The sequence below is a fragment of the Anomaloglossus baeobatrachus genome, chromosome 1 (assembly GCF_048569485.1).
Source record: "Anomaloglossus baeobatrachus isolate aAnoBae1 chromosome 1, aAnoBae1.hap1, whole genome shotgun sequence".
In the NCBI taxonomy this organism is placed as follows: Eukaryota; Metazoa; Chordata; class Amphibia; order Anura; family Aromobatidae; genus Anomaloglossus; species Anomaloglossus baeobatrachus.
In genome coordinates, this window is record NC_134353.1 from 872259333 (window position 1) to 872282898 (window position 23566).

At 45.2% G+C, this 23566-nt stretch overlaps 1 protein-coding gene across 1 annotated transcript in view; it reads right to left on the reverse strand.

Annotated features, from left to right (window-relative positions):
- The window catches only part of IPO11 (importin 11), a 643145-nt gene that overhangs the window by 606958 nt on the left and 12621 nt on the right, over window positions 1-23566 (reverse strand). Inside the window, exon 2 of the mRNA XM_075326256.1 lies at window positions 9318-9468. Coding sequence (XP_075182371.1) covers window positions 9318-9455 — 138 coding nt within the window. The 5' untranslated portion in view covers window positions 9456-9468. The remainder of the gene's footprint in view (window positions 1-9317; window positions 9469-23566) is intronic.

Here is a 23566-nt window from a genome sequence, read left to right on the forward strand (position 1 = left end):
ACTGACTGACCTTCATTTCTTAAAGTAATGATGGCCACTCGTTTTTCTATACTTAGCTGCTATTTTCTTACCATAATACAAATTCTAACAGTCTATTCAGTAGGACTATCAGCTGTGTATCCACCAGACTTCTGCACAACACAAGTGATGGTCCCAACCCCATTTATAAGGCAAGAAATCCCACTTATTAAACCTGAAAGGGCACACCTGTGAAGTGAAAACCATTTCCGGTGACTACCTCTTGAAGCTCATCAAGAGAATGCCAAGAGTGTGCAAAGCAGTAATCAAAGCAAAAGGTGTCTACTTTGAAGAACCTAAAATATAAGACATATATTCAGTTGGTTTAACACTTAGTTTTGATGTCTTCAATGTGAATCTACAGTTTTCAGAGTCATGAAAATAAAGAAAACTCTTTGAATAAGAAGGTGTGTCCAAATGTTTGGGCTGTACTGCATATTTATATACAAGCATACATACATATACATACTTACACTAAAATATATATATATATATATATATATATATATATATATATATATATATATATATATATATATATATATATATATATGCACACACGTACACACACAAGCATAGCAAAGTATTAGTCTCTGCGAGCTTCTATTAATTTCGGTTTATAGGGGTGTTCCCATCTCCAAGCTCCTATCCCAATATGTAGTAAGTGTCATAATAATAATATTAGCAAGTACATACAATAAAAAATGTAGTATAGTTCTTCTGATATAGCCATGTCTCTTGTCTCTTACCTCATGTGCAGGGCATTGCAGTACCCTAGGTATCCAAGGTGGGACAGTTATTTAGTTGCTAGTGGTAATAACTATGGATACCTAAGCTGCAATGCCCTGCCAATGAGGTAAGAGACATTGCTTATCAGGAGGACTGTACTACCATTTCTAACTGGCAGTATTTGCTAATACTATTATTATAACACCTACTACATATAATGGGATTGGATCTTGGAGATGACATAACCCTCGTAAGGTATTTTTTCAGGATTAGAAAAACACGGCTGCTTTCCTTAAGTAACAGCACCCAAAGGGCTAGGCGTTTTGTCTGATTCCCTTTGAAGGGGTTGTCCGGGACTTCAAGGGGTTGTTTGGTAAAAACAAGTTATTACCTATCCATAGGATAAGTGATAACTTCATGAATAGTGGGGTCCAGCTACTGGGACCTGAACTAAATGGCAGAACAGGGAACCTTGATCTTTGTTAGCATGGCTCTGTCGTGCTCGTCTGACCTCCGCTCCATTCATCTCCAGTGGGGCTGCGGAGCTGTGCTCTCCTTTTTCTGGCAGACCGCAGGAGGATGGATGCAGCGGTGATCGGGCACCTGAGCTGCCGCTCCATTTTACAATGGAGAAAAAGTTCCCAGTTAGTGATGAAAGTACCCCAATATGCTGATAGGCCCAGATCCAGATCCCACCGGTGGGTTGTCCACCAATCAGCATGTTGTCACCTATCCTTGGAGCGTCGATAAAGGGGTTGTCCAGCGAGCACAAGTTACCAATTGATGACCTTCCACTTGTAAAACTGCTGTGTCCTGCCTGCATACTGCTTATATCTGACCGCAGCAGGTTTCAGTGGATCTGTAGGGGGGCTGGTTGTTGGACCACCACAAATCTCATATTGATGACCTCCCCTATGTATAGGCCAGGTAACCCCTTCAATGAATTCTGTGCATATCAGCGAAGCACATAGAGAGCACGGCTTTAAATGAAACCGGATCAGACGCAAAACAGAGGAGACGTTCGATCATTCAGCCTCACCGCCAAAAGATTGCTTACCATGAGCAGCCAAATAAATCCTCATCTACAAGGTACCATTACATGGATCTTACACTCTGCCTCCGCGCTGATTGATGGAGGGACTTCCCGCATAAGCAAAGAGAAAGGTCAGCCAGCCGCCATCATCACACACAGCCGCCATCATCACACACAGCCGCCATCATCACACACAGCCCCGCCGCTATCTGCATTTTAAGTGAGTGTTTCAGAACGAGCCCTGAGGAGAACAGATGCTGCCCCCGACGTACACCTGTCTGCGAAGAGGATCTGTATTCATCACTGTGTTTAAAGCCGATTATTAACTCCCGATTCCCCACATTAGCCGCACACAGGCACAATAAACCTGTCTAGGCCGTGATACGAGCGCCAATTAATGAGTCACAAGACGGTTTTATGGAGCCCAATAACAAATTGCAGGGATATGGAGGCTCAATGCTTAACGAAGACACGGTGGACCATCTCATTTTTGGGAGAAGGGCATAATGGCAATTTTGAGGTCCTGTGAAAGGATGGCTCCTGGGTTACATCTACTCCAGGCCATTGATTCAACCAAATGAAGAAAACATTGGCTTGGACCAATCTACAATTGGTTTTCGGCCATGTTCCAAATATCAAGTTTGGTTCAGATAACAGGTCCTAAAATGTGTTCTTGTCCTTGTGAAGGGATGGTTGAACAGCCAGTTATGGTGGAGCAGAGTCAATGGCTTCCTGCTCTGCCACCACGGCTCAGAGCAAATGTCATCACTTTCCAGTCGTAGGCAGTGCATTGATGTCAGTGCATGGCGCTACGGAAAAAGAAAATCCCAGCGCCACATCGTAGGAGTAACCAACTCTAGTTACACCCCTGGGGATCCATCCTTCTTCTTAAAGGGAATCTGTCACCAGGATGCTACCCCATCTGAGAGCAGCATAATGTACAGACAGAGGCCCTCATTCCACTGATGTGTCACTTACTGAGCTGTTTGCTGTCATTTTTATAAAACTAATGTTTTCTCTGCTGCAGATCTGGCAGTTATGCAGAGCTCATAAAGTGTCTGACTACCTGGCAGCACGCTAAGTAGTCCTGTAATGATAATCTCCTGTTGATTAAACAGTGATTTTATGAAAACTATACTAAGCAGCTTAATAAGTGACATCACTGGAATCAGGGTCTCTGCCCCTATATTATGCTGCTCTAAGACAAGTGGCAAAAACCTGGTGACAGATTCCCTTTAAGCCTTGGAAACCGGCAGGCATGCTTGCTGTCCATCTGTTCTCTCCGATGTACGTCAGTGATTTTGATTCCTGAAGGAGTTTAAGACTCTGAAACGCGTTGAATAATAAATCAAGATTTTATCCTCGAGTGATCATCATCTTATTCCACACAGCAGCGCGGGTTAACCCTTTTCCTTCTTCCCTTCGAATATTGATCTATCTGTTCTCTCTTGTAAGGTAGTATGGGGGTCTCTAACGTCTACAAGCTTAATCTGTGGCTCCAGTGGACTTTTCACCAGGTCAAAAGGGGCCTATTCTTGCTTTTATTCTATTCACGCTGCTCCCCTGAGTATTTTCCTTCTTTTATACCCACCATAAAACCTGGTGACATATTCCCTTTAAATATCTGTCCACTCATTCTCCACCTAAATCCAGACTCTGCTTCGTCTGGAGGGACGAGGGCTGGGGATGCATGTTTTGGTGGAAGGTATGGGATCCAGGTGGTCCTGCATCTATCAAACATATATGATATGCAGTGGACAGACAATAAATGTCTCAGGTGGGAATACCCCTTTAACAAAGTTTGAGATCGTATTTAAATACGTGGGATATAACAAATATAATCGTCTACATTTATTGATGTGAAGTTTCTACAGACTGAGTGCAAAATAAAATGTGAAGAGCGAATAAAATAAAATATATGTTCTGTGTAAAAGAAAAGAACAAATCGGGGAGCCAGAAATACAGAAAGCATAAAAACCAGCAAGAAAACATTAAAAAATGTCACTTGGACAGATAAAATGTGACAATGTAGCTGACAGCAGAAGAAAGGCCTGCCAAAAAAAGTGAGATAAATGAAGCAAGAGCGGCTCATCAAAAGTCAAGTGAAAGGCGGAAATCTCGGTGGATCAGGCCGACATGAAGAAAGGCACAGGCGATGCGGAGACCCGTAAACAGGAGTCTTTATTAACCCATTTAGTGTTAGAAGAAAAGCCTGTAACGTCACGGGTACTAGACTGTGACAGCGGAGAAGCCTCTTGGAGACTGCGTAAACGCTGAAACATCCGTACAAGACCTTCAGCTATGATGACAGCAGGGTTCCCCTGATTACAGACACCCCGGAAGGTTGGCACTTAGGCCTAAGACACACAGCATGAAAATCGGAGCGAGTGGAATCCGATAAAACATTGCATTCCATGTGGACCAATATTAGCTTATGTGCCAGCACACATGAGCGATTATTTTCTCAGTCCTAATCGGACCGAGAAAACAGTCGCAGCATGCTGCAGGTGCAATGCCATCCTCTTTCTCTCGGACCCATTATAGTCTATGGGGTGAGAGAAACATCGCACTGCACTCCCATTACACCGGTGTACTGAGAGTTCCTTGGCGAGAATGGCAACAGCCAGCTACGGAGGAGAGAGGGAGATAAATCCCTCCCTCTCCTCCTCAGCTCCGGCCCTCCCCTTCTCAGCTCTGGCCCTCCCCTCCTCAGGTACGGCCCTTCCCTCCTCAGCTCCGGCCCTCCCTTCCGCCGGCCCTCCCATCCTCAGCTCCGGCCCTCCCCTCCTCAGCTCCGGCCCTCCCCTCCTCAGCTCCGGCCCTCCCCTCCTCAGCTCCGGCCCTCCCATCCTCAGCTCCGGCCCTCCCCTCCGCAGCTCCAGCCCTCCCCTCCTCAGCTCAGGCCCTCCACTCCTCAGCGCCGACCCGCCCCCCGCAGCTGTGGTCCGACCGCACGTTCGGACCTCAGTCGCAGTGACACTCACATGACACGTGGCTCCCGCTGTGCTGCCAGCGTGAGCCGAGTGTCATGCGAGGATCGCAGTAGTCCCCCGTGTGGCCCCGGCCTAACCGATGCACCTGTGATGGAGTGGTGGGCTCCAGTCCATTCCCTACTTGTGCCAACACGGAGTAAGCAGACTTTGAAGCTTACTTCTCCAAAATCTGCTGCAAAATCCAAGTCAGAACCTCAGGTTTCAGCCCCAATTTTCCACTTCAGACGCTGCTGTGCTAATCTACACAATGATGATGGCTGCAATCTTGGAATTTGCCTGCTTATCTGAATATTTGTGGTGGATCGTCTGTTGTGAAGCAGTTATGGACAATGCATGAGCAGTTTCCCAGTTGTATTGTGCGTTTTGCACACATTTTGGTTGTAATATCTTCGATTTTTTGTGCCTGAAATCCTTGGGTAAAAAAACCCTCTATATCCAATTCCCACAGATATCATCGTGACACACTTCTCTAATCAGTATCTGCCTTTTTGCAGAGAAAACCGTATCCTCAAAATGGCGAGTGGTCCTAGAGGTGGGACTATAGGACCATGTTAGAAAAGACAGTGTAAATCGTTATGTTATCACAGTGGTCATAATGGCACAAAGAAGCCCTGCCTGCTATCATCAGAATAAGCACCAGTCTCCTGGGGGTCATCAGGGGGTGTAGGCGAAGAAATAGAAGAAAAAAAGTGGTGCTGTGGCACATGGGTATCGTACTGCAAAAATGCTCACACCAAAAATTGGCAACCACACAGTGTAAAAAGCTTTAACAAAGTGTGTCTACCAGGATTGGGTTATCAGGATGTCTATCAGATGTTCTCATTTATACAGCGGCCACGTTGGTTTCTTCCCACGTGGCAAACACAGCCGATTACAAGAATTCATAAAATCTCATTAAAAAAAAAAAAAAAAAAAAAAAAAAGTGTGGTTACAGGTTAGTAAATAAAACTGATTTAATATGTTATTACTTATATTGGACATGATGCAAATCAAAAAAGGTCCGTGGAGCCTCTGTTAGGAGTCTCGACACAGAAAATAGCCAGATATCCCTCTGGGAAGGACCCAGCCAAGGAATGGCGCTTTTTAAGGAGACCACCATAACTACCATATTAAGTGGCCCTTTTAGTCAATATCCAACTCTTTGACGAGTTTAAAGATATGACAAGGGAAATACCAAGGCCAGGTATCCATCCACAGACAGCCGTTTCGGGGTATTGCTCCTCATCAGTGTGGAGTAGGATTCTGGCCAGGTGGGAGCAATGCCTAGTAGACCAGCAAGACAAAACAATCACTGATCTCGGGGAGACCAGCCAGAAAAAACACTGCCGGCAGCCAACAAGGGCGCTCAACACAGTGAAATCCTAGGTGCACTGCCCCCTGGGAAGTATGCAAATCAAAAAAGGTCTGTGGAGCCTCTGTTAGGAGTCTCGACACAGGAAATAGCCAGATATCCCTCTGGGAAGGACCTAGCCAAGACTTCCCAGGGCGCAATGCACCTAGGATTTCACAGTGATTGTTTTGTCTTGCTGGTCTACTAGGCATTGCTCCCACCTGGCCAGAATCCTACTCCACACTGATGAGAGGCAATACCCCGAAACAGCTGTCTGTGGATGGATACCTGGCCTTGGTAATTCCCTTGTCATATCTTGAAACTCATCAAAGAGTTGGCTATTGACTAAAAGGGCCACTTAATATGGTGGTTATGGTGGTCTCCTTAAAAAGTGCCACTCTTTGGCTTGGTCCTTCCCGGAGGGATATCTGGCTATTTTCTGTGTCGAGACTCTTAACAGAGGCTCCACGGACCTTTTTTGATTTGCATATTTCCCAGGGGGCAATGCACCTAGGATTTCACTGTGTTGAGCGCCCTCGTTGGCTGCCAGCAGTGTTTTATCTGGCTGGTCTCCCCGAGATCAGTGATTGTTTTGTCTTATATTGGACATGAGTTAAAGGGGACCTGTCCCCTGATTCCCATTGCCCAAGCCACAGGCACAAAGATCAGATCCTGGTAGCCTGGTACATTTTTCTTTCTAGGGACTATTGCTGGAGCAGAGACTCATCCGATTCTACCCCAGCCCGATGTTCCCAGCGTTGCTGCAAGTAACTGACAGGTCTCAACATCATGTTTTTATAGGGGAAGACCTATCACCTGCAGCAGTACTGGGAATAGTTGGCCACTGCCTCAAATTAAAAGTATATTTTCTGTAATATGTCAGATTATTTCAGAGAAAACTACAACCTGGCTGCAATTTTGCCAATTCATGCTGCCCGCTGTCTGGGTGGCATGAATCAGATGACAGGTTCCCTATGAAGCCAATTGCTAAAGAGTCTTTCTGCGTAGACTTGATTCAATGTCAATTAAGGCCCGATTTTGGTGGGAACATGTAACATACACCGGGGCCTCCAGACCCTCTCCTGACAGATTATGTCGGGGGAAGAGAAGGATCCGCTTTGTTAAACTCAACTATCAGAGAAGCCGAGCGTTCCTGTGTATGGGGGAGAGAATGGTCAGAAGCTGTCTATTGTATAGCTGTCTATTGTATAGCTGTCTATTGTATCGGCAGCTATCTATTGTGTATGGCCAGCTATAGATAGGCCACAAAAGCATGATTCTTCAGAAACCCCCAAAACACAACAACTCAGGATTCCAGGTCACTTCTTATTTCCATGGAGGTAAATAGGAGATATGGAAACAGGAGTGGACTCCAGAGGGGAGATCAAGTCACGTCAATTAAAGCTTAAAGGGAACCAACCAGCAGAATTTTGCTATATAAAGTACAGCCAGTGCCATACTGGCGGTAGAAAGCGTAATGCAATCACACCTTTAATTGATAGACTGGATGCTTGATTGCTGAAAAATCTTTAATCCAAGTTTAAGAAATGCACTGATCATTTGATTGGCGTGTGCATTCGGGCGGAACTATGTGGTCAGGTCTTGTGTTCTTCATCCGCCTCGGTATGCTGGCCTGGCCTTTATCCCCCCACCACCGCCTTTTCACAGTAGCATTGGGAAGTATTTAATCAACTCTTTAATAAGATGGTGTCAAAGTCAGTGCCTGCGCATAGTGCTGTCTCCAGCGCCATCTTATTGAAGAAGATTCTGTTGCCAAAGGTGGCTTGATTCCAACAGTCCCATCTGCTTCGCATGCGGTGAGCTGCTGCTACTGGGAGACGTTCCTCTTCAATTGTGACCGCACACTCCCCTGGTCTTGCGCATGCACCACCCTGGGCAACAGCATAAGAAGCAGGAGACCGTCTTCAATAAGATGGCGCCGGAGAAAGCGTTATGAACAGGCACTGACTTTGACAGCATCTTAGTGAAGAGTTGATTAAATACTTCCCAATGCTACTGCACATGCGCCAGACATAAAGGAAAAGGCAGCAACGAGGGGATAAAGGCCAAGCAAACATACAGGGGAGGATGAAGAACGCAAGACCTGACCCACATAGCTCTGCCCCGATGCACATGCCAATCAAACCAGCAGTGCATTTCTAGAACTGGAATTAAAGATTTTTCAGCAATGAAGCAAGCAATCTGTGAATTAAAGGTATCATTGCATTCAGCTTCCTTGCACAAGTGTGGTACTGGCTTTACTTTATATAGCAAAATTCTGCTGGTTGCCATTTTCTGATTAGTTCTGTGTCATCGGAGAGTCCTATTCTGTGGGGGATCTCATAGACCTCTACCCATGACTAATTTTTGGGCTTAGTGACAGCTGTGCACTGTCATTAACCCCTTATTACTTCAATTGCCACTACGCTAGGGCAATCGGGAAGAGCTGGGTAAAGGGCTGGAATGGTCAAATCTAATGGATGTGACAATTCCAGGGCGGCTGCAAGCTGCTATTCTTGGCCAGGGGGGTTCCCAATAACCATGGGCCTCCCCAGGCTTAGAATACCAGCCCCAAACTGTCAGCTTTATCTTGGCTGGGTATCATAATTAGGGGGCACCACACATAGTTTTTTCAAATTATTAATTTATTTAAATAATGGGAAAAAAAAGCCAAATGCGGTTCCTCTTATTTTGGTACCCAGCCAAGGTAAGCCCACAGCTGGGGGCTGCAGCCTGTAGCCATGGCTTTATCTGTACTTGTATCACTATAGAGGGGACCCTACACCATTTTTTTAAATTCATTTATTTAATACTGAAGTATAAGGCCGCAAACAGTGCCCATGATTGCAGCCAGTCACAGGCGCTGATAGAGTGTGGGGGCGTGGTGTACCGGCAGCCAATCAGAGCTACCAGTGTTTGGGGTAAGCAGTGAATATGTATCATCATTGATGAGCAGACCTGGAAGTAGCGTTACCACTGCAAGGAGGCTTGGTAATTTTATGCTCCTGCTTTATTCCTTTATTTTACAGGCTGCTCGATTGCCCATAGACTTATATGGTGTTCGGCATCCGGGCAGATGTTTGGGTTTCGTGTCCGGGCTTTTTTTTTTTTCACTCACCGGACCCGAACATCTGCGGGTTTGCTCAACACTACTTGTCACCGCACCCTTATCACCCTGCTGAATATTCCCTAGTAGCCTATTAGCAGCACCTACCAAGAGGACGGTGTAGAAGCCGGGCTGGGTCTCCCACTGCTTGAGCTGCTCCTCCGCCGGTTTCAGGACTCTTGAATCTTGGCTGCTCGCCTGTGTCAGGACCTGAAGCACAACGCTGCTGGCACTGTTCAGATCCATCAGATCCGGGACCCTGCAAAAAAAAAAAAAAAAGCACGTAAGCCAGGAAATATCCCAATATCAGCAGCGGCAAATATAACAATCCAATCCCAGACATCCTTGCTTCGAGTTTATTTCCGAACAGCTGGTATTTCAGATAAAGAGTCTGTGAAATCTTTGTACGGCAATGGACACATTTACATTCTTTTTTTTTTTGTATAATGGGACATCCACCCAGGATGTATCCACAAAAAACATGCAAATGTTGTCGCAGATTTCCTTGCAGAAAAGATGCAGATTTGCTGCATTTTTCAAGCTTACAATTGCAAGAAGCGGAATAGGCCTAATAGTTGCATGGAGAGACGTAAAAGCAGTCAGGAGGATTTTTAGGCTGCTTTCACACCTCCGGTTTTTGCAGTGCGGCTCAATCCGGCTCAAAAACCTATGCAACGGATGCGGCGAAAAAAACGGATCCGTTGTATACGTTTTTCCATGCGGCCCGTCCATTTTTTGACGGATGCGGCTTGATACTGAGCATGCGCAGTGCAAAAAAACGCATCCGGCGGCCGGATGCGGTTTTTGCCGCAGGACGCCGCATCCGGCGTTCATAGGCTTGCTTTGTAAATCGAGCCGCATCACGCCGGACCCGGCGCGATGCGGTTTTTTTCGCCGCACAAAAATACGTGCCAGGCAACATTCCATCCGGCCGCCGCATGGGCTAAATATGCCGCATCCGACAAAAACAAGATGCAACGCAAGGCCATGGGGCACATTACGGCGCTAATGCAAGTCTATGCGGGAACAAACGCAACCGGGAGCAAAAAAAAAACTGTTACGTTTTTTCTGCAGAGCGCCGTATTGTGCCGCACTGCAAAAACCGGATGTGTGAATGCAGCCTTACCTGACAAATCAATCCTTCCAAATTTGCAAGGATCTGAAAAAGATTTGTCCTCATTACAAAACCCTTTCAGACCCCCATTACTAAGTAAAGAAACAGATTCCACTTCTGAAAATAGTTCTGCAGAGAAAACAGATGTGTAGCTTAAGGGTGTCTGTGGCGCCCCAGAATATATCAGGGTGCTACAGGGTTCTGCAATCCTTACCCAGGGTGCAGGGCCTACCCCCATGGTTCCAGATTCCTAATAACCGGTGTCACTACCATCAGCACCACAAATCCCAACCACACCTCACATCAAACATGTCAGACACACAAGTGGGTTGGGTAAGCTGGGATAGCGCCACCCACCTAGGGGTCAGGCAGACTGGTGGGAGGGCGGAAGTGGAGAGCAGAGCTTAGAGTCAGTTCTGTAGTAGCCCTCAGAATGTGAGGAGCTGGGAGTTATAGCTCCCAGGGAGGCGACAGGTTGGGTCGCAGACGGTGGTCCGGGACCACAGGAGTTGGGGACAGGTGGCAGTGACATTGGAAAGGGTGCGACAGGCATAACCTACGGAGGACTGTCGCCATCAGTACCCCAAAAGAACTGACCAGTACCGAGCACAGCGGGGTCCAGGACCCTAGGTCAGGAGCAGGTTTATCAGTCCTGATAATTAACCTGGGAGGGAGAGTATCTTCACGAACTTCCCTAGGAGCTCAGAGATTGCAGGCGACAGCACACCGCAGGGGATAGGGTTTCCCAGAAAAGCAACCCAACTGAAATCCCAAGTGCCAGCCATCAAGAGCACAGCTGCCATACACACGGGTATCGGGGCCCCAACAGCTTCACGCCAAGGGGCTACAACGAACACTAAAATTGTGCATGGAGACAGGTCTCCGGACTTTCCAAGTGACACTGTTGGGAGCGGGACCTGGACGCGCTCCCCCGTAGAGACTGTGGTGCCCAGAGACTTTGGTTTATCTTCAGTGTGAGAGTCTGCTTTGTAATCCTCATCCACCACCACGACAACCTACAGTGAGTACTCTGTTTCCCCTGCACCCTGCGCTCCCCAGAATTCACCAAAACCCCAGAAGCCGGGGCCTTCCCTACCTGCGGAGCGACTGACACCTGGCTTCCCCACACCATCTGCCCCGGTACTCCCATTGGCAGTGGCAGTACTCCCCTTTACCGCAACCCGCAGGTGGCGACACGAACATTCATCCCCTGTAAATATCCCCTTACATTTGAAGTGGCCACAAGCCCCCAGGTCCGGAGACTCTCGAGCCACAGCAATCCCAGATCTGAGCAGTTCGACTGCTGCTGGGGCGGCACATGTTCAATCATGTGAGATCTCTGGGCCACATCGGAAGAAGAGTTGTCATAGACCATACACTAAATACACAAAGCGTAACAAAAGCTTATGAACAAAAAGATCCTCACATACTGATATTGCTGTTCACCACCAAAGATAAGCAAAAAAGTCATCACATAATAAACCTCTATATGCAGCGAACCGTTCAGAAACGGTTTTAAAATCATTGGACAAGTGCTAAGATTGTAATAGATATATGGTTTTTGATATTTGCTAAGTAAAAAAAAAGTTACACTGAAGCTGATGTAAATACATCCCAAACAATATACTGAGACTGCTGTATATACAACACATGGGAGTTACTGAGACTGCTGTATATACAACACATGGGAGTCACTGAGACTGCAGTATATACAACACATGGGAGTCACTGAGACTGCAGTATATACAACACATGGGAGTCACTGAGACTGCAGTATATACAACACATTGGAGTCACTGAGACTGCTGTATATACAACACATGGGAGTCACTGAGACTGCAGTATATACAACACATGGGAGTCACTGAGACTGCAGTATATACAACACATGGGAGTCACTGAGACTGCAGTATATACAACACATTGGAGTCACTGAGACTGCTGTATATACAACACATTGGAGTCACTGAGACTGCTGTATATACAACACATGGGAGTCACTGAGACTGCTATATATATACACAACACATGGGAGTCACTGAGACTGCAGTATATACAACACATGGGAGTCACTGAGATTGCTGTATATACAACACATGGGAGTCACTGAGACTGCTGTATATACAACACATGTGAGTCACTGAGACTGTTGTATATACAACACATGGGAGTCACTGAGACTGCTGTATATACAACACATGGGAGTCACTGAGACTGCTGTATATACAACACATGGGAGTCACTGAGATTGCTGTATATACAACACATGGGAGTCACTGAGACAGCAGTATATGCGACACATGTGAGTCACTGAGTCTGCTGTATATACACGACACATGGGAGTCACAGAGTATGCAGTATACACATATCACAAAGGAGACACATCAAATAGAATTCCATGAGACTACTGTATACACAACACATAAGAGACAGTCTGCTGTATTTCACATACCGGTAGGAGACACTGATACTGCTGTATACATCACATAGGATGCATCAAGACCACTGTATATACAACATGGGATACATTAAGACTACTGCATGCATCACAAAAGAAACACAGAGACTTTTCTCTACATAAATCACTCAGGCTATACTGAAACTGCTGTCTACATCATAGAGGATACAGTGAGACTGCGGTATACATAAAATAGGATACACAGACACTGGTGCATATATACAGTTGCAACCAGAAGTTACCATCCACTATCTATGAAGATGCCTCTGCATGTTTTTATCACTATCTGACATGAAATTAGAATAAACCTTTCTTTTTTTAGATCAAGTAGGAACAATAATGTTAATATTTGCCGAATGCCAGAATAATGAGAGAAAGAGAATGTTTTAAGGCATTTTTATTACTTTCTGCAAAGTCAAAAGCTTACATACAGTATATTTCATTAGTATTTGGTTCCATTGCCCTTAAACTGTATGACCTGGGTCAAACATTTTGTATATCCTTCCACAAGCATCTCACGATAGTTGGAACTGGTATAATTGTACATACATGTTTGTAGGTCGCCCTGCTCACACCTGCCTTTTCATCTTTGCCAATAAATTTTCAATAGCAGTAAGATCGGGGCATTGTGATGGCCACTCCAAAACATTGACTTTGTTATCCTTAAGCCACTTTGTTTTCAGTTTGGCAGTATGCTTTATGTCATTGTCCATTTGGAAGACCCATTTTCGCCCAAGCTTTAAGTTCCTGGCTGATGTTTTGAGATGTAGCTTCAGTATTGCCACATAATCTTCTTTCCTTATGATGCCATCTATTATGTGAAGTGCACCAGTCCCTCCTGCAGCAAAACAACCCCACAACATGATGCTGCCACCGCCGTATTTCACAGTTGGGATGATGTTCTTAGTCTTTAATGCTTCTCCCTTTCTTCTCCAAATATAATGATGGTCATTATGGCTAAACAGTTAAATTTTTGTTTCGTCAGCTCACAGGACAGGTGTTTAAAAATTAAAGTAAACATTAATCTGGCTTTTTATGTTTCTTTTGGAGTAATGGCTTCTTCCTGGCATTTTCACAAGGTCTTTTGCTTTGGTTTTTGGGTTGATATGCACATGTCTGACCAAAGCACGTTCATCTCTGGTAGACAGCACCTGTCTCCTCCCGGAGCGGTATGATGGCTGGACATTCTCATCTTGTTTGTACTTCTGTATAATTGTTTGTACAGATGAAAAAGGCACCTTCAGGTATCTGAGCATTTCAATCAAGAATGTACGAGACTTGTGCAAGTCCACAATTCTATTCCTGAGATTTTGGCTGATTTATTTTGACTTTCCCATGATGTTAAACAAAGAAGCAGTGTGTTTCAGGTGTGCATTAAATACATCCACAAGTGTGTCTCTAATTAACTCAGATGTTGCCAATAAACCTATCAGAAGCTTCCAAAGACATGACATCATCATATGGGCTGCCCCATATTGTTTAAAGGTATAGTACTCTTAAGGCCAGGGCTGTGGAGTTGGTAAGCCAAACCTTCGACTCAGACTCCTCAATTTCTCTTGCACCGACTCCGACTCCGACTCCTCAATATCTCTTACACCGACTCCAACATATATTGCTTATAGTTAGGTGAAAAATTTATTGTAGTACATGAACATGTGTATGTGAAGACATCAGACATTTAATAATGTTTATGAATACAATAATCAATATATTTGGATAGAACATAAAATATATTTATTGGATACAACTTTAGAACACAAAAAACTGTAATAAATTGTAAATATGTAATACACTATGTAATATACAGTAGATTACATATATATCATGTGTGTGTATTTATCTTGTGTGTGTATATATACAGTTAGGTCCAGAAATATTTGGACAGTGACACAAGTTTTGTTATTTTAGCTGTTTACAAAAACATGTTCAGAAATACAATTATATATATAATATGGGCTGGGGCGTGTCCTGGCTATGAAGGAGTGAGGACGTGACTTGTCTTAGCTCCTGCCACTGGACTTTATAACTGATGATCCACGCAACTGAGGACTCTGCAACACAGGCTATGCAGCGGAGGAGACGAGGGAGATCCCAGGGGTGCAGCAGCAGAGCTTCACAATCGGAGGAGAGAGGGATCAAAGACTTTTTATCCAGGCCGGGGCAGAGAGAAGCTTCACAGGTGGCACCCAAGATGGCTGCTAAGGCTACACACGAGGTGAGCTCAGTGTGCAGCAGTGAGATGGCAGCTATGGAGATGCAGGGAAAGGCTAAGCAGCTGACAGGACTGAGAGGAGAGGCCACCCGGAGTGAAGAGGAGATACAGAAGATAAGGCCAGACAGCCCAAGATTGCAGGTACAGGGGAAACCCGGAGTGAGAAGCACGGGGGAAGTGCCTGCTGATACAAACAGTAGCCCTGAAGCCTGGAGGCCTCTGGAGGGGGAAGTAACGTCCTTTCCTATAACACACATGCAGGAGTGTGAGGAATTTCAGGAGGGGGGACACTGCACTGCAAATGAGTTACAGGTCCCTGACAGAAGTGAGACCATACCCAGGGAGAAGCACAACATAAATCTAAAGTTACCAGATGCAGACAAGCATGCAGGGTCAGGGCCAGCCATAACAACAACACAAGAGTCAGGAGTTCTGACAGAGCTTAATGAGATGCGGGCACGTTTCTCAGCTATACCCACCAGGGAAGATATGGAGGCATATAAAACCAGGCTGGAGCAGGCGTACCGCACAGAGCTGTCAGCCCTGAAGGGGGAGGTGGAGAGAGTGGACACCCAGAGTCAAGTGCAGGCAGCTAAAATTCAGAATATGGAGGACACTTCACAGGCCCACGGGGCACTATTAGAACAACACTCCCGCCAAATACAATACGTGGTTGAAGCAATGGATGATGCTGAAAATAGGGGCCGAAGAAACAATCTCAGAGTGCGCGGCCTGCCTGAGTCTGTCGAGTCCAAGGACTTACATGGCACCCTTCAAGTGATCTTCAATAATATTCTGGGTGAACCATCAAGCCAACCCCTGGTATTGGATAGAGCGCATAGAGCGTTGGGCCCCAAACCAGCCCAGAACGACCGACCTCGGGATGTGATCTGTAGGGTCCACCGCTATGTTATTAAGGAGGCCATTCTGTTTAAGCTCCGCAGTGGAGTATCACCATCGTATGAGGGGAGTCAAATCCAGATTCTACAAGATCTATCCCGTTTTACCTTACAAAGGAGAAGAGCTCTTAAACCTCTGCTGGACATTCTCCGCTCATACGAGTTTCCATATAGCTGGGGGTTCCCCTTCCGCCTGCAGGTTCGGCACGCGGGACGAATGCATGTTCTTCGGTCTCCGGCGGATTTACCCTCGTTCACCGCGGCCTTGGACATTCCATTAGTGCCTATAGAGGACTGGCCGGACTTTCCAATGGGGGGGGGGGAGTCACCGTCCCAGCCGGTGATCGGATGCGTGGCTCTCGTAGAGAAAGAGGAGGGAGGACGGTCTGATGTATAAGAGAATGGTGGATTAAATTGTTCTAGTATGTTTTTGGTTATAGGATCACAGTACGATGGAGTCTATTCCCTGGTCCTGATGGGAATTTCGCGTTGTGGGGTTATTGTATCGCCCTGGACAGGGGGGTGGGGGGTTCCCTCCTTCCATCCTGGGTGTAATGGGGGGGCGCCTCTAAACATTATAAGGTACAATACCCTCTCAAAGCCCCTTCTCCCTTCTTTATACAGAGCTTTAGTTGCAAATCAAAATATATATAGTTAAAAGTTGTTTTTTAGTCCAGGGCAGGGGGCTCCTTTGTGGAAAGTTCCCTCCCTGATTGGGATAACACGCCACAGGGTAGTGGCATAGGATTAACATCCCTGGTATATAGAGATTCTTATTTTTCTGCATTTACCTCTAGTCTATTTGACCAAGTATAAGGGTCACGTTACGACCCTACAGGCAAGAGGTGCTTTGACCTTTTTGCCTACGGTACTCTCTCTTTGTTTGTAGTTTCCTTTATATACTTAATCCTTCTACCCCCCCCCTCTTTTTTTTTTTTTCTTTCTCTCCCCCTCTCCTAACCTTCTCTATTCTCTCCACCCACACCTCTCTTCCCATCCCCATCCTCTGACCCTACTTCCCGGTTCCTCACCGTTCCTCCTCCTCAGAATGACGCAGATTACCTTTGGCTCATTGAATGTGAGAGGCCTCAATGTCCCGCAAAAACGGTCTCAGGTATTCTTTGACATGCATAAGAAACGAGTCCATATATTATTGATTCAGGAAACACATTTCAAAACTGGTCACCTCCCTAACTTTAAAGACAGATATTACACCAAATGGGTCCATAGCACCAACCCAGAGTCAAAATCAAAAGGGGTGTCTATAGGCATCCATAAAGCCCTGGTGCACACGGTTCAGGACACGAGAGTGGACACTGAGGGAAGATTCATTTTTCTGAAAATTAATGTTAATTCATCTATCTTTACCATTGTCAATTGGTATTTACCAAACAGAGATCCGGCGACGTCCTGCTCCTCTCTCCTGTCATCATTGGATGAATTCGCAGAAGGGACCGTGATCGTGGGTGGCGATTTAAACTTCACTTTGGACCCTAAGGTAGATACAACTTCGGGACACAATTTTCTCTCTCTCAGGAAGCTAACAAAAGTTAAACGCTCAATACAAGAGCTTCGATTGGTAGATGTGTGGAGAACGTTACACCCAGTGGAGCGTGACTACACATACTTCTCCCCGGCTCACTCCTCGTACAGCCGCATAGACCTGTTTCTTGTGAGCCAAAAGGCTCTGACTTGGCAGATACAGGCCTCTATAGGCAGTATATCCTGGTCTGACCACGCTCCTATATTCCTGAGCCTTACTATCCCAGATGGGGCAGGGAGGCCGTGGTCTTGGCGGCTGAACGATAGTCTGCTTGGGGATCAGGGGTGCATGAAGGATCTACAGAACACGATTGATGAATTTTTAGAAATACACTCAGAAGACCCCACAGCCCTTCCCGTGCAGTGGGAGGCACTTAAATGTGTGTTGAGAGGGGTTTTGATCAAACATGGGGCTAGGCTTAAGAGAGAGAGAGCCCAAACCATTTTGTCCCTACTTCAGAATATTTCAGATCTGGAAAGGGCCCATAAGAAGACATTATCACCTTTGACACTGGCGGAGCTAGTCAAAAATAGAGAGGAGCTTAAATCGATTCTCGACCGACAGTATGAGCGACATAGGACTAGAATAAAAAGATTCCTCTATGAGTATGCAGATAAATGTGGTAGACCACTAGCTAGGATTCTACACCCTAGGGGAGACCCCAGCCACATTCCCATGATTAAACAACCAGACGGCTCTTCGACTCAGAACCCAACTCTCATCGCGGAACAGTTCCAAAAGTATTATAGAGACCTATATAACATAAAGGGCAAATTTGGAGACATGCCACATGACGCATTAGAAAATAAAATAAACGACTACGTATCCAGAACGGCCCTACCGGTTATACCCAGCGCTGAGGTTGAAAATTTAGAGACGGACTTTACAGAAGCAGAAGTGGCATCTATCATTAAAGAATCTCCCTCAGGCAAAAGTCCGGGTCCAGATGGGTTCACCCCTAAATTTTATAAAATATTCCAAACTCAGCTATCCCCGTTCTTGACTAAAGTATTTAATTCCATCTCAGAAAATTCCCAATGGGTGGCGCAATCTCTCGAAGCCCATATATGTGTTATCCCCAAACCGGGGAAGGATCACATGTTAGTTACAAATTACAGACCCATTTCACTGATCAATCTAGACCTAAAACTTTTTTCCAAAGCCTTAGCCAACAGACTTGCTCCTTCCTTGCCCGGGATAATACACACAGATCAAGTGGGGTTCGTACAAGGTCGGGAGGCGCGTGACAATACCAACAAACTGTTCCTCCTGATGACCCGGTCGAGGGCTCATTCTCTTCCCATGTGTTTACTCTCAGTGGATGCGGAGAAGGCCTTTGACCGGGTCAGTTGGAATTTCATGATGGCCGCTCTAAAGCAGGTGGGTTTGGGCAAAAAATTTTTAGATAGGATTGCGTCCCTTTATTCGAGACCCTCAGCAAAAGTTAGGACGGATGGGTTTCTGTCGTCATCGTTTCAGGTCCACAATGGAACAAGGCAAGGATGTCCATTGTCACCTCTGCTCTACGTCATTGTCATGGAGCATCTCGCGGTCGCCATAAGAAATAATGCTAGTATCCATGGGATAGAGGCCGGGGGAGGGAATCGCAAGTTAGCTTTATTTGCTGACGACCTTCTCATGTTTATTTCCCAGCCACACATATCCTTCCCGTCTTTGCTCAAAGAGTTCGAGGAGTTTGGTAACTTAAGTAATTTTAAAGTGAACTTCTCTAAATCAGAGGCTATGAATGTGACCCTGTCGGCGGAAGATCTAGCCCGTACAACCCAAAATTTTCCCTTTAAGTGGCAACCGTCAGCTATAAAATATCTGGGGGTAGTTGTACCTCGGGATCCAACAAAAATTATGCATCATAATTTTCTACCCCTGTTAGAGAGGACAATTAGGGATTTAAAGAAGTACGACAAAAAAAGACTATCGTGGTTTGGGCGTATCAACGCTATTAAAATGGATGTTCTTCCTAGGTTTCTTTTCTTGTTCCAAACGGTACCTATTCAGCTGCCGGGGAGTTACTTTTCCAAAATTCGGACGGCTTTGTCAAGGTTCGTTTGGGGGAATAGGAGACCTCGGACAAGCATAAAAACTCTTACCAGACACAAAAATAATGGAGGGGCAGGGCTCCCAAATTTCCAGTTATACTACAGGGCAACTATTCTAACGAGGATAATGGATTGGCACTTCCATAGGAACTCGAAACAATGGGTCGCGATCGAACAGGACGGATTGGGAGTCCCTTTGCACTTCCTCTCATGGATGGGAAAGGAGAGTAGGTCACAGATAGAGAAGGGAATGGAGTTTATTTGGACAGTGATGGGGACGTGGGACGGTGAGGTTAAGAGGGGTTCTCTCTCACAGGGGAGGGGTCCACTTACCCCCCTCTTTGGCAACCAGGAGTTCCCTCCGGGGCTTCATTCCAATAAATTTCTGGGATATGCTCGGGTGGAGGAAACTCGTTTTTTTCATGTGCTCCAGGGAAATACCCTGCCCCCTTATGCATCTCTACGGGCCACAGGGAGAGAGGTTTCCTGGATAGAATATATGCAGCTGAAATCGTTTCTATCCAACCAGGACAGGGAGAGGAAGTTGAGGACCCCCCCTACTCCATTTGAGAAATTGTTCTTGCAGGGTTCGTCACCTGGGCATGTCATCTCTCTTATTTATAAAATGCTGAACCAGAGAGACATGTCGGACAAACCAAAATTTGTCTATAGATGGGGAGAGGAACTGGGAGAGGACATTTCGGAGGACAGATGGAGCAGGGCGTTTCTGTGGACCCACAAACTTTCTCTGGCTTGTGCCGCCCAAGAGAAAAACTATAAAATTCTCACAAGGTGGTACCAATACCCGACCAAATTGCATGCTATCTTTCCCTCAGTGTCCGACATGTGCTGGAGATGTGGTACAGAAAAAGGGTCTATGTTACATATATGGTGGAGCTGTGCTAAATTGCAACCATTCTGGGACTCAGTGTTTTCTCTGTATAAAAAGATGAGTGGGGGTGAGGTGGAGAGATCTCCCCAGGTGGCCCTCCTCTCTATCCTCCCAGGTTCATTCAAGTCACAAAAGAGGGACCTGCTGCGATTTTGTTTAGCGGCAGCCCGTATAATTATTCCCAGATACTGGAAACAGACTAGATGCCCCACGTTAGCTGACTGGGTAGAGGAGATGGCAAACCTCCAGAGAATGGAGGAACTCACAGCTGAACTTAATGGGCTCACGGAAAAATTTATCACAGTGTGGGGACCGTGGATTACGTTCATGGAGTCTCCTGAGTTCACGGTGAGTCTGGCAGGTTATTTGGGATGAGAAATGGTGACATACCTTGTCTTCCCCTCTCCCCACACACTTTTTTCTCCCACCCCCTCTTTACCCTACTTTCTTCACTCTATTTGATTCCTTCTTTTCTAAGCTTATATCTGTTCTTTTTTTTTTCTTCTAGTTTTCTACTTTTTCTTAAATGTTTATTCAATAACTTAAAAGGGGATTGTTTTATGCTGAGAGTGGTCTTGTCAATTATCAGGAAGACATGTTTAGCTGGAACTCTGATTTCTAGTGTATGGATTGTCATGGAGTGTTAGCATAAGGATAGCTTATAGAGTTCCAATGAAATCTACAATGTGATGTTATTTTTGTCATTCCGAAACTGAGAGATCACTGTTTATGTTTTATAATCTTTATAAATGTTCAAGATGTATGCTTGATTTATAAACTTAATAATAAAACAGATTTGAAATATATATAATATGGGCTGAAAGTGCACACTCCCAGCTGCAATATGAGAGTTTTCACATCCAAATCGGAGAAAGGGTTTAGGAATCATAGCTCTGTAATGCATAGCCTCCTCTTTTTCAAGGGACCAAAAGTAATTGGACAAGGGACTCTAAGGGCTGCAATTAACTCTGAAGGCGTCTCCCTCGTTAACCTGTAATCAATGAAGTAGTTAAAAGGTCTGGGGTTGATTACAGGTGTGTGGTTTTGCATTTGGAAGCTGTTGCTGTGACCAGACAACATGCGGTCTAAGGAACTCTCAATTGAGGTGAAGCAGAACATCCTGAGGCTGAAAAAAAAGAAAAAATCCATCAGAGAGATAGCAGACATGCTTGGAGTAGCAAAATCAACAGTCGGGTACATTCTGAGAAAAAAGGAATTGACTGGTGAGCTTGGGAACTCAAAAAGGCCTGGGCGTCCACGGATGACAACAGTGGTGGATGATCGCCGCATACTTTCTTTGGTGAAGAAGAACCCGTTCACAACATCAACTGAAGTCCAGAACACTCTCAGTGAAGTAGGTGTATCTGTCTCTAAGTCAACAGTAAAGAGAAGACTCCATGAAAGTAAATACAAAGGGTTCACATCTAGATGCAAACCATTCATCAATTCCAAAAATAGACAGGCCAGAGTTAAATTTGCTGAAAAACACCTCATGAAGCCAGCTCAGTTCTGGAAAAGTATTCTATGGACAGATGAGACAAAGATCAACCTGTACCAGAATGATGGGAAGAAAAAAGTTTGGAGAAGAAAGGGAACGGCACATGATCCAAGGCACACCACATCCTCTGTAAAACATGGTGGAGGAAACGTGATGGCATGGGCATGCATGGCTTTCAATGGCACTGGGTCACTTGTGTTTATTGATGACATAACAGCAGACAAGAGTAGCCGGATGAATTCTGAAGTGTACAGGGATATACTTTCAGCCCAGATTCAGCCAAATGCCGCAAAGTTGATCGGACGGCACTTCATAGTACAGATGGACAATGACCCCAAGCATACAGCCAAAGCTACCCAGGAGTTCATTAGTGCAAAAAAGTGGAACATTCTGCAATGGCCAAGTCAATCACCAGATCTTAACCCAATTGAGCATGCATTTCACTTGCTCAAATCCAGACTTAAGACGGAAAGACCCACAAACAAGCAAGACCTGAAGGCTGCGGCTGTAAAGGCCTGGCAAAGCATTAAGAAGGAGGAAACCCAGCGTTTGGTGATGTCCATGGGTTCCAGACTTAAGGCAGTGATTGCCTCCAAAGGATTTGCAACAAAATATTGAAAATAAAAATATTTTGTTTGGGTTCGGTTTATTTGTCCAATTACTTTTGACCTCCTAAAATGTGGAGTGTTTGTAAAGAAATGTGTACAATTCCTACAATTTCTATCAGATATTTTTGTTCAAACCTTCAAATTAAACGTTACAATCTGCACTTGAATTCTGTTGTAGAGGTTTCATTTCAAATCCAATGTGGTGGCATGCAGAGCCCAACTCGCGAAAATTGTGTCACTGTCCAAATATTTCTGGACCTAACTGTATATATATATATATATATATATATATATATATATATATATATATATATATATATGTACACTGTATATTGTATTACATATTTACAATTTATTAGTTTTTTGTGTTCTAAAGTTGTATTCTAATAAATATATTTTATGTTCTATCTAAATATCTTGATTATTGTATCATAAAAATAATTAAATGTCTACAATAGATTTTTCCCTTAAATATAAGCATTATACTAAATGTTATTATTTAGTAAAATATTCGGCACATTCTGCATTGCACTACTGTCCCCAATTTATTATATATTTTAGGAGTCGGAGTCGGTGCATTTTATACCGACTCCGACTCCACCAAAATGAGCTCCGACTCCGACTCCACGACTCCTACTCCACAGCCCTGCTTAAGGCCGCTTTACATGCTGCGATATCGTGACCGATATCGCTAGCGTGCATACCCGCCCCCATCGGTTGTGCGAAACGGGAAAATCGCTGCCTGTGGCGCACAACATCGTGCTGACCCGTCACACTACTTACCTCCCTAACGGCCTCGGCGTCACAGCAACGTCACACAGCGGCCGCCCAAGAGAAGCGGAGGGGCGGAGATGAGCGGGACGTAACATCCCGACCACCTCCTTCCTTCCGCATTGCCAGCGGGATGCAGGTAAGCTAAGCTCATCGTTTCTGGGGTGTCACACGTAGCGATGTGTGCTGCCTCAGGAACGACGAACAACCGGCGCGCAGAAGAAAGAACGACATTATGAAAATGAACGACGTGTCAACGAGCAACGATAAGGTGAGTATTTTTGCTCGTTCGTTAGATATATCGT